We start from the raw sequence: 12,614 nt of genomic DNA on the forward strand, positions 1-12,614 counted from the left end.
GATATAGAGAGGGGACAGAGAGGGTAATAGACGGATATAGAGAGGGGACAGAGAGGGAAATAGACGATATAGAGAGGGGACAGAGAGGGAAATAGACAGATATAGAGAGGGGACAGAGAGGGAAATAGACGATATAGAGAGGGGACAGAGAGGGAAATAGACGATATAGAGAGGGGACAGAGAGGGAAATAGACAGATATAGAGAGGGGACAGAGAGGGAAATAGACAGATATAGAGAGGGGACAGAGAGGGAAATAGACGATATAGAGAGGGGACAGAGAGGGAAATAGACAGATATAGAGAGGGGACAGAGAGGGAAATAGACAATATAGCGAGGGGACAGAGAGGGAAATAGACGATAGGGAGGGAGGGAGGGAGGGAGAGTGTTTGGGTAGTTGTCTCTGTCAGTACTCTGTGTACCATCTCCAGCCTGTCAGACAGTCGCCCTACACAGAGTGGAAGCCATCTGTGCCAGATTGAGTGAGTAAGTAAGTAAGTGTGGGAATGAGTGAGTGAACGGACAAGAGAGGGACTGAGTGTGGAGGTGAGTGAGGGACTTTGAAAGTGAGAGAGGAAGCGACTGAAAGACTGATTGTATAGATGGTTGGTTGAGCCGGGTAAATGAATGAATGAATTGATAGATGGATGGATGAATGGAGTGAGCATGGTGATGCAGCACTCTTGATCTCTCTCCAGTACTGTATGTGTGTTGAAACTACCTGTCTGTTACTATATGTTCTGAGTCTGTACTCCACACTGCAGCCTCACAATGTGGTTTTCATTCCCTGTCACAAAGCAGAGCCAGAGAGAGAGGGAGAGGAAACAGCAGTCTGCATGGTTGTGTGGGGATGAGTGAACCCCCTCTGTCCTGTCCTCCCTCTCTCGCTCCTGTCTTTTCAGAGATGGGGCGTAACCATGGTTATCAGGGGCTCTGCCAGAACAAAACATTGTGTGAGGACTGAACACAACACCCAGAGCTGTCTGTGTGTCCTTACATCCGTATGTGTGTGCTTGTGCCAGTGGTGTGCGTGTGTGTGTGTGCGCATGCGTGTGTGCGTGCGTGCGTGTGTGTGTGTGAATAGAGCCAACGCCATGCTTAGTTGACTCATCCTTGTGGAAGCGCTGATTGCTGTTAATGTAAACCAGTGGTAACCAGCGGTGGGAAATAAAGGGATTTAAGGTTTCACCTGTACTCTCTGAGCCCTGGGCATACTTGGCAAATCACAATGCACCAAACGCGTAAACAAGTCCTGTATTTTTAAAAATGCAAAAATAGCATTGCTTAAATAATGACTGTGAACCCTCTTGAGACATTCGCCCAGCTAACACAGAACATTCCCACAACCAACATATTTTTACCCAAAATGTCTGAGAACTAACATTTCTGATTGTAATGCCTCTTGGGACATTAGCCCAGATAACATAGAACATTCCCACAGCCTAAAAACAATGTTCCCTGAATGTTTTGGGAACCAAAATGTGTGAGCTGGAGAACTACCTACTAGGCCTACACAATGGCAAACATATGGGCTGTTGTTGCCCAGACACTCAGGGCTACAGGTCAGGTGCCCACTGATCTAGCGATTCCTCACCCTCCTAATGGTTAAGGTCAGGATTGGAGGTAAGGTAATCTGATCCTAGATATGTGGTTAAGCTGCAACTTGTATCTCAAGCCAATCAGTATGAGCTGCAGGTCGGGTGTCAAGGCATGACTTCTCACCCCTGACCCCAGTGACCCCTGTGGGCCTTGAGCCCAGGATTTACCTCAAGCATGCCTCCTGTCCCTCACACACACTCGACCTTGGTTTGAAACATGTCTGCCTGCAAGAGAGGGCTCAAGGTAGAAGTATCCCCAGTCCCCACTCCTAACCTTAACCCAGCTCCCACTCCCTAACCTTAACCCAGTCCCCACTCCTAACCTTAACCCAGCTCCCACTCCTAACCTTAACCCAGCTCCCACTCCTAACCTTAACCCAGCTCCCACTCCTAACCTTAACCCAGCTCCCACTCCTAACCTTAACCCAGCTCCCACTCTTAACCTTAACCCAGCTCCCCACTCCTAACCTTAACCCAGTCCCCACTAACCTAACCCAGCTCCCACTCCTAACCTTAACCCAGTCCCCACTCCTAACCTTAACCCAGCTCCCACTCCTAACCTTAACCCAGCTCCCACTCCTAACCTTAACCCAGCTCCCACTCCTAACCTTAACCCAGTCCCCACTCCTAACCCAGCTCCCACTCCCTAACCTTAACCCAGTCCCCACTCCTAACCTTAACCCAGCTCCCACTCCTAACCTTAACCCAGCTCCCACTCCTAACCTTAACCCAGCTCCCACTCCTAACCTTAACCCAGCTCCCACTCCTAACCTTAACCCAGCTCCCACTCCTAACCTTAACCCAGCTCCCACTCCTAACCTTAACCCAGTCCCCACTCCTAACCCAGCTCCCACTCCCTAACCTTAACCCAGTCCCCACTCCTAACCTTAACCCAGCTCCCACTCCTAACCTTAACCCAGCTCCCACTCCTAACCTTAACCCAGCTCCCACTCCTAACCTTAACCCAGTCCCCACTCCTAACCCAGCTCCCACTCCCTAACCTTAACCCAGTCCCCACTCCTAACCTTAACCCAGCTCCCACTCCTAACCTTAACCCAGCTCCCACTCCTAACCTTAACCCAGCTCCCACTCCTAACCTTAACCCAGTCCCCACTCCTAACCCAGCTCCCACTCCCGAACCTTAACCCAGCCCCACTCCTAACCTTAACCCAGCTCCCACTCCTAACCTTAACCCAGCTCCCACTCCTAACCTTAACCCAGCTCCCACTCCTAACCTTAACCCAGTCCCCACTCCTAACCCAGCTCCCACTCCCGAACCTTAACCCAGCCCCCACTCCTAACCTTAACCCAGCTCCCACTCCTAACCTTAACCCAGCTCCCACTCCTAACCTTAACCCAGCTCCCACTCCTAACCTTAACCCAGCTCCCACTCCTAACCTTAACCAATTGATGAAGGATAACATTGACCATGAATGGGTGGTTAGGAACAACAATGAAAAAGTGTTTTAATAAGGCGTTGGGCCACCATGAGAACTTCAATGCACCTTGGTGGTATTGAATGTGTCACTGTCTGTCCCCTTGATTACTCCAATTTGTCTATCAACCTGTGCATCTACATTGTAAACTTTCATTCATAGGCTAGGATGTAGCAACCTCATGATGGGTATAGGGAGAATGTGAGTTATGTAGGCTAGTAGCCTAAAGTTATTGCTGTTACATTGAACTGGGTGAATAGAATATGAATGACAGTCATCCAATATGCTGTAATATAAATAAGTCCAATAAATTGTCCTCCCTAATCATAAATGGCATCGACTGCCACTGATGTAAATATTATGTTACTGTCTATTAATGGCACCTAGAAGCAGATATAGCATAGCACAGATATGGCATAGCACAGATATAGCACAGTACAGATATAGCATAACGCAGATATAGCACAGCACAGATATAGCATAGAGCAGATATAGCATAGAACATATATAGCATAGCATAGAACAGAACAGATATAGCATAGCACAGATATAGCATAGCACAGATATAGCATAGAACAGATATAGCACAGTACAGATATAGCATAGCGCAGATATAGCACAGCACAGATATAGCATAGAACAGATATAGCATAGCACAGATATAGCATAGCATAGAACAGAACAGATATAGCATAGAACAGATATAGCATAGCTCAGATATAGCATAGAACAGATATAGCATAGAACAGATATAGCATAACTCAGATATAGCATAGAACAGATATAGCATAGAACAGATATAGCATAGCTCAGATATAGCATAGAACAGATATAGCATAGAACAGATATAGCATAGCTCAGATATAGCATAGAACAGATATAGCATAGAACAGATATAGCATAGCTCAGATATAGCATAGAACAGATATAGCATAGCTCAGATATAGCATAGAACATATATAGCATAGAACAGATATAGCATAGCTCAGATATAGCATAGAACAGATATAGCATAGAACAAATATAGCATAGCTCAGATATAGCATAGAACAGATATAGCATAGAACAGATATAGCATAGCTCAGATATAGCATAGAACAGATATAGCATAGAACAGATATAGCATAGCTCAGATATAGCATAGAACAGATATAGCATAGAACAGATATAGCATAGCTCAGATATAGCATAGAACAGATATAGCATAGAACAGATATAGCATAGCTCAGATATAGCATAGAACAGATATAGCATAGAACAGATATAGCATAGAACAGATATAGCATAGCTCAGATATAGCATAGAACAGATATAGCATAGAACAGATATAGCATAGCTCAGATATAGCATAGCTCAGATATAGCATAGAACAGATATAGCATAGCTCAGATATAGCATAGAACAGATATAGCATAGAACAGATATAGCATAGCTCAGATATAGCATAGAACAGATATAGCATAGCTCAGATATAGCATAGCACAGATAAAGACAGTGGCTGGAAGCCTTGCTGCACCAGATATCCTCGACACACTCATAAAGCTGTCTGTAATCTGAATTAGTCTAAGCTGCCTTGGAGCGAACCAACACCCTGATGGAGGGGTTTAATGCCAACATTCATGAATCCAAAATGGTGTATTTTTCTCTTTTGGATCCCACCACCACTATCAGCGACCCCAGGTTATTTCCATGAGCCAGACCTAATTAAGGCTAACCACAGGGCTTTTCCCATTACTGAGCCTAACCAAACTGCACTGAGCTGGGTTGTGTACACATCCAACATTCTGTAGTTGCAGGAACCATGCTAAAAAGGACAATGTGCAAAGACAATATGTCAGCCAGTCAGTTTGGTTTGGGTGGGCATGATAGTGTGAACAGGGTGAAAGGGTTGTGTAGGGTCTGTGTTGTTATGTCAGCCAGTCAGTTTGGTTTGGGTGGGCATGATAGTGTGAACAGGGTGAAAGGGTTGTGTAGGGTCTGTGTTGTTATGTCAGCCAGTCAGTTTGGTTTGGGTGGGCATGATAGTGTGAACAGAACAGTGAAAGGGTTGTGTAGGGTCTGTGTTGTTATGTCAGCCAGTCAGTTTGGTTTGGGTGGGCATGATAGTGTGAACAGGGTGAAAGGGTTGTGTAGGGTCTGTGTTGTTATGTCAGCCAACACAGTTTGGTTTGGGTGGGCATGATAGTGTGAACAGGGTGAAAGGGTTGTGTAGGGTCTGTGTTGTTATGTCAGCCAACACAGTTTGGTTTGGGTGGGCATGATAGGGTGTGAACAGTTTGGTTTGGGTGGGCATGATAGTGAAAGGGTTGTGTAGGGTCTGTGTTGTTATGTCAGCCAACACAGTTTGGTTTGGGTGGGCATGATAGTGTGAACAGGGTGAAAGGGTTGTGTAGGGTCTGTGTTGTTATGTCAAGTCAGTTTGGTTTGGGTGGGCATGATAGTGTGAACAGAGTGAAAGGGTTGTGTAGGGTCTGTGTTGTTATGTCAGCCAGTCAGTTTGGTTTGGGTGGGCATGATAGTGTGAACAGAGTGAAAGGGTTGTGTAGGGTCTGTGTTGTTATGTCAGCCAACACAGTTTGGTTTGGGTGGGCATGATAGTGTGAACAGGGTGAAAGGGTTGTGTAGGGTCTGTGTTGTTATGTCAGCCAGTCAGTTTGGTTTGGGTGGGCATGATAGTGTGAACAGAGTGAAAGGGTTGTGTAGGGTCTGTGTTGTTATGTCAGCCAGTCAGGTTGGTTTGGGTGGGCATGATAGTGTGAACAGAGTGAAAGGGTTGTGTAGGGTCTGTGTTGTTATGTCAGCCAACACAGTTTGGTTTGGGTGGGCATGATAGTGTGAACAGAGTGAAAGGGTTGTGTAGGGTCTGTGTTGTTATGTCAGCCAACACAGTTTGGTTTGGGTGGGCATGATAGTGTGAACAGGGTGAAAGGGTTGTGTAGGGTCTGTGTTGTTATGTCAGCCAGTCAGTTTGGTTTGGGTGGGCATGATAGTGTGAACAGGGTGAAAGGGTTGTGTAGGGTCTGTGTTGTTATGTCAGCCAACACAGTTTGGTTTGGGTGGGCATGATAGTGTGAACAGGGTGAAAGGGTTGTGTAGGGTCTGTGTTGTTATGTCAGCCAGTCAGTTTGGTTTGGGTGGGCATGATAGTGTGAACAGGGTGAAAGGGTTGTGTAGGGTCTGTGTTGTTATGTCAGCCAACACAGTTTGGTTTGGGTGGGCATGATAGTGTGAACAGGGTGAAAGGGTTGTGTAGGGTCTGTGTTGTTATGTCAGCCAACACAGTTTGGTTTGGGTGGGCATGATAGTGTGAACAGAGTGAAAGGGTTGTGTAGGGTCTGTGTTGTATTTGTGTGGTTGTGTGTGTTAGAGTGACACGTGGTGATGGTTTAAAATGAATGCAGTGCTATTGACTGTATGAGGCAGATAGGGAAGTATGTCTGAAAGGTCAGAGTGTGATGTGTTGTGAAGGGAACGGACAGATGTTGTTGATTGTTACTAGGCTGGTTTAAAAACAGGCTGGTGTGTCACTGTGAATGTGCGTGTGTGTTTGTGAGTTTAGAGACAGCCTTACATACTGATCCTACAGTGTGTTCGTTGTCTCTTTAGAGACTTATGAGGGATCGTCTTGTGTGTATTTGTTTCGTTCATGTGTGTTTGTTTTGTTAGGATGGGATAGGATAGGATGGGATAGGGTAGGATGAGATGGGATAGGATGGGAAAGGGTAGGATGAGATAGGGTAGGATGAGATGGGATAGGATGGGAAAGGGTAGGATGAGATAGGGTAGGATGGGATAGGATGGGAAAGGGTAGGATGAGATAGGATGGGATGGGATAGGGTAGGATGAGATAGGGTAGGATGAGATGGGATAGGATGGGAAAGGGTAGGATGAGATAGGATGGGATAGGAGGATAGGATGGGATAGGGTAGGATGAGATAGGATGGGATGGGAAAGGGTAGGGTGAGATAGGATGGGATAGGAGGATAGGATGGGATAGGATAGGATGGGATGGGATAGGGTAGGATGGGATGGGATAGGATGGGATGGGATAGGATGGGATGGGATAGGATGGGATGGGATAGGATGGGATGGGATAGGATGGGATGGGATGGGATGGGATGGGATGGGATGGGATAGGATAGGATGGGATAGGATGGGATACGATAGAATGGGATACGATAGAATGGGATACGATAGGGGATACGATAGAAGGGGATACGATAGAATGGGATACGATAGAATGGGATACGATAGAAGGGGATACGATAGAATGGGATACGATAGAATGGGATACGATAGGGGATACGATAGAAGGGGATACGATAGAAGGGGATACGATAGAATGGGATACGATAGAATGGGATACTATAGAATGGGATACGATAGGGGATACGATAGAATGGGATACGATAGAATGGGATACGATAGGGGATACGATAGAATGGGATACGATAGAATGGGATACGATAGAAGGGGATACGATAGAATGGGATACGATAGAATGGGATACGATAGAATGGGATACGATAGAAGGGGATACGATAGAATGGGATACGATAGAAGGGGATACGATAGAAGGGGATACGATAGAATGGGATACGATAGAAGGGGATACGATAGAATGGGATACGATAGAAGGGGATGCGATAGAAGGGGATAGGATGAGATGGGATACGATAGAATGGGATACGATAGGGGATACGATAGAATGGGATACGATAGAAGGGATACGATAGAAGGGGATACGATAGAATGGGATACGATAGAAGGGGATACGATAGAAGGGGATACGATAGAAGGGATACGATAGAATGGGATACGATAGAAGGGGATACGATAGAAGGGATACGATAGAATGGGATACGATAGAATGGGATACGATAGAAGGGGATACGATAGAAGGGGATAGGATGAGATGGGATAGGATGAGATGTTATAGGTACTTCCGGCGCCGACAGAGATGGCCGCTTCGCTTCGCGTTCCTAGGAAACTATGCAGTTTTTTTTTTTTTTTTACGTGTTATTTCTTACATTAGTACCCCAGGTCATCACATACAGTCGAGAAGAACTACTGAACATAAGAACAGCGTCAACTCACCATCAATACGACCAAGAATATGACTTTCGCAAAGCGGATCCTGTGTTCCGCCTTTCACCCAGGACAACGGAATGGATCCCAGCCGGCGACCCAAAAAAACGACTTCGTAAAAGGGGGATGGGACGGGATAGGATGGGATGGGATAGGATGGGATAGGATGGGATAGGATGGGATGGGATGGGATAGGATAGGATGGGATGGGATACGGGATGGGATGGGATGGGACGGGATAGGATGGGACGGGATGGGATGGGATGGGATGGGATGGGATGGGATGGGATGGGATAGGGATGGGATAGGATGGGATGGGATGGGGGATAGGATGGGATGGGATGGGACGGGATAGGATGGGGGATAGGATGGATAGGATGGGATGGGATGGGATGGGATGGGATGGATAGGATGGGATGGGATGGGATGGGATAGGATGGGATGGAATAGGATGGGATGGGATAGAATGGGATGGGATAGAATGGGATGGGATGGGATAGGATAGGATGGGATGGGATAGGATGGGATGGGATAGAATGGGATAGGATGGGATGGGATAGGATGGGATGGGATAGGATGGGATGGGATGGGATGGGATGGGATAGGATGGGATAGGATGGGATAGGATGGATGGGATGGGATGGGATAGGATGGGATAGGATGGGATGGGATGGGATAGGATGGGATAGGATGGGATGGGATGGGATAGGATGGGATGGGATGGATAGGATGGGATGGGATAGGATAGGATGGGATGGGATGGGATAGGATGGGATGGGATGGGATGGGATAGGATGGGATAGGATGGGATGGGATAGGATGGGATAGGATGGGATGGGATGGGATAGGATGGGATGGGATGGGATGGGATGGGATGGGATAGGACGGGGATAGGATGGGATGGGATGGGATAGGATGGGATGGGATGGGATGGGATGGGATAGGATGGGATGGGATAGGATAGGATGGGATGGGATGGGATGGATGGGATGGGATGGGATGGGATAGGATGGGATGGGATGGGATAGGATGGGATAGGATGGGATGGGATAGGATGGGATGGGATAGGATGGGATGGGATGGGATGGGATAGGATGGGATGGGATGGGATGGGATAGGATGGGATGGGATGGGATGGGATAGGATGGGATGGGATGGGATGGGATGGGATAGGATAGGATGGGATGGGATAGGATGGGATGGGATGGGATGGGATGGGATGGGATAGGATAGGATGGGATGGGATAGGATAGGATAGGATGGGATGGGATGGGATGGATAGGATGGGATGGGATGGGATGGGATAGGATGGGATGGGATGGGATATGGATGGGATGGGATGGGATGGGATGGGATGGGATGGGATGGGATGGGATGGGATGGGATGGGATGGGATGGATGGGATGGGATGGGATGGGATGGGATGGGATGGGATGGGATGGGATGGGATGGGATGGGATGGGATGGGATGGGATGGGATGGGATGGGATGGGATGGATGGGATGGGATGGGATGGGATGGGGGATGGGATGGGATAGGATAGGATGGGATGGGATGGGATGGGATGGGATGGATAGGATGGGATGGGATGGGATAGGATGGGATGGGATGGGATGGGATGGGATGGGATAGGATGGGATGGGATGGGATAGGATGGGATGGGATGGGATGGGATGGGATGGGATGGGATGGGATAGGATAGGATGGGATAGGGAGTTAATGTGATGGAGAAACAGACAGTCACTGTGAGGTGATATTGATTTCCTCAGTTGCCCTACTCTGGCTGTCAGTGCTTTCTGAAGATCTTCACTTTAAATGTGTGTGTGGGTGTGGGTGTGGGTGTGTGTTTTACCTATGCAATATGCCTCGTCTCAGTGTCTTACCTAAACAACATGATGCTGTCAGCTCCTCTGTCTCGACAGGAGGATCCCTGTTCTTCTATTTCTGATATATATATGATCCTGTGGAGGTTGGTGGGAGGAGCTATAGGAGGACGGGCTCATTGTAATGGCTGGAATGGAGGCAATGGAACGGAGTCAAACACATCAAACATATAGAAAGCACGTGCTTCTACACCTGTATTGCTTGCTGTTTGGGGTTTTAGGCTGGGTTTCTGTAAAGCACTTTGTGACATCGGCTGATTGATTTGATTTGAAATTTGATTGATGTTTGACTCTGTTCCATTAATTCCATTCTAGCCATTACATTGAGCCTGTCCTTCTATAGCTCCTCCCACCAGCCTCCACTGATATGATTCTACATGCCTTCCCGCGTCCGCTCAGACAGTGAGCAGTGTTTCCTCTGAGTATGACTCTGTCTGTGGATACTGATGTTATAAAGACTACCGGTAACTCAATGTTCTCCTTTCAAAACAAGTACATTTCCAACCTCCGACTCTCAGCTTCATGGTAAAGCCATATGAATGGTTTGTTTACTTGAATGCTCTTGTTCTGGAAATATCTAGTTAATGCTCATCATTCTGTGTGTGTCTATATGCATTTGTGTGGGTGTGTGTGCATGCATGCATTGGTGTAGTCAGTGTATGTGTACGTATGTTGAAGCTATCAGTGTGTGATGTTGGTAAGGAGCCTCTTGGCTGTGTGTTGACCTCTGGCCGTGTACAGGATGGAAGGAGAGAGTCACTGTGCTCCTGTTGTTGCGGATACAGGAAGTGTGGGTGTGGGTGTGGGTGTGTGTGCCGTTGGATAACGCTTCCATCTACATACACAGTGATCACTTGTGTTTCATAAAAAAACACAGCCAGATTTACAGTAGACGATTTACTTGTCACATTTTGTTTCACTTTGCACATTTTGATCCAGAAATGACTGTTTCTCTACCCTCTCTCCTCCCTCCTCCTCTTAGAGATGGCGTTCTTCCCTGTCCTCCTCCTCCTCTCCGTGGTCCAGCGTGGTTCCTCCCAGGACCCTGATGAGGACTCGTTGGCAGTGCCCCGGGGGTGTGGCTGGGGCCTGGTGCGCCCCTACACCCTCCTCTGCGACCTGGACTCTGTTTGGGGCGTGGCGGTCGAATCTGCAGCGGCCGGCGGCGCCCTGGCTGCCATTATACTGGGCCTGATCATCCTCTGCCGACTACACCACGTGAGCGAGGCGGAGAAGCGCAGCGGCGTGGGACCCATTCTCCTCCTGCTCCTGGGCATCCTGGGCCTGTTCGGCCTCAGTTTCGCCTACCTCATTGAGCGTGACGAACAGCTGTGTCTTCTGCGCCGTGCCCTCTGGGGACTGCTCTTCGCCCTGTGCTTCTCCTGCCTGCTGGTGCAGGGTGTGCGGCTCCGGAGGTTGGGCAGCGAGCGCCGGAGCCCGGGGGGCTGTACTCTGACCGGCCTGGCCCTGGGGCTGAGCGCCGTCCAGGGGATCATCGCCGCCGAGTGGCTCCTGCTCACGGTGCTCAGGGAGGGCAGAGCGGCCTGCCAGTACCTGCCTCTGGACTTCTCCTTAGCCTGTAGCTATGTGCTTGCGCTACTGCTAGCCGCGCTGGGGGCGGCCTCCTTCGCTCTCTGTGGGAAGACCCGGCAGTGGCGCTGTAACGCGGTCTGGCTCCTCTCCGCCTGTCTGTTGTCCCTCCTCCTCTGGGTTGCCTGGGTGGGCTTCTATCTCTACGGTAACGCCTGGCTGGGGCGGTCCCCGGACTGGGATGATCCAGCATTGGCAATAGCACTGGTGGCACAGGGTTGGCTCCTCCTCCTGTTCCACGCCGTGCCCGAGGCACACTCCTGTCTCTGCTCCCCGCCACAACCCTCCGCCCCTGACTATTTTGACACGTCCCAGGCCCCGTCCCGCATGAGGGAGACCAGCTTCGACGAGGACATCCCCCTCTCACACAGGCAGTTTCCGGAGAACCAGGGCTACGGCTTTGACGAAAACACTGCAGGTAACAAGAGACTTTGACTTTCAAATGTGTATTAAAATTCATGGTTACAAGGTCAGTACAGCGCTGCTGAGGTTTTACATGCATGTTTCTGTGTATGGGGTTGGATGTAGGACATAGTGACATAGTGATATTACCATACTGGGTTAAAAAGAACTCCATAAGAGCAGTGGTTCTTGTCGTGGTACAAACAGTACCTGTACAGCACGTGTGTTAAAAGTACAGATTAGGCATCTGTTCCTGTGTCGATCTTAATGTAGAATGGATGAATGAATGTGTTTGCAGACGAGAATAAGAGAATATCGTTGTTCCTCTGCTGTGCCAGGTCTGAGGAGTGCAGGTCATCATAATGGTAACACAGCGCCCAGACCCAGTGCCCCCTTCCGCAGCAACGTGTACCAGCCCACTGAGATGACCATGATCCTGAATGGGGGAGCGGTGAGTTCTCATATTGTACGTTTACACATCTGACCACGCTTCACATCCATTCACAACCTCTATTAAAACTCGGATTATGATCCTGAGCAAGAAAGCAGTGTAGACACTTACACATATATAGAAACATACTCTCACTCACCTGGGCAGTGAGCACACACACATTTACAC

At 48.4% G+C, this 12,614-nt stretch overlaps 1 protein-coding gene across 6 annotated transcripts in view; it reads left to right on the forward strand.

The window, feature by feature from the left end:
- The first annotated feature begins 355 nt into the window (after window positions 1–355).
- gprc5ba (G protein-coupled receptor, class C, group 5, member Ba) overlaps window positions 356–12,614 on the forward strand; it is a 17,593-nt gene continuing 5,334 nt past the window's right edge. For 2 of the 6 annotated variants that reach the window (XM_052519439.1, XM_052519438.1), the window contains exons 1-3: window positions 10,508–10,528; window positions 10,986–12,011; window positions 12,334–12,461. In XM_052519439.1, the coding sequence (XP_052375399.1) occupies window positions 10,988–12,011; window positions 12,334–12,461 (1,152 nt within the window). In that variant the 5' untranslated portion in view covers window positions 10,508–10,528; window positions 10,986–10,987. Of the gene's footprint in view, window positions 489–10,507; window positions 10,529–10,985; window positions 12,012–12,333; window positions 12,462–12,614 lie in introns of those variants that run through there. The other 4 variants (XM_052519440.1, XM_052519442.1, XM_052519441.1 and 1 more) reach the window with 4 other exon arrangements.

Source organism: Oncorhynchus keta, chromosome 5, assembly GCF_023373465.1.
Source record: "Oncorhynchus keta strain PuntledgeMale-10-30-2019 chromosome 5, Oket_V2, whole genome shotgun sequence".
Taxonomy (NCBI): Eukaryota; Metazoa; Chordata; class Actinopteri; order Salmoniformes; family Salmonidae; genus Oncorhynchus; species Oncorhynchus keta.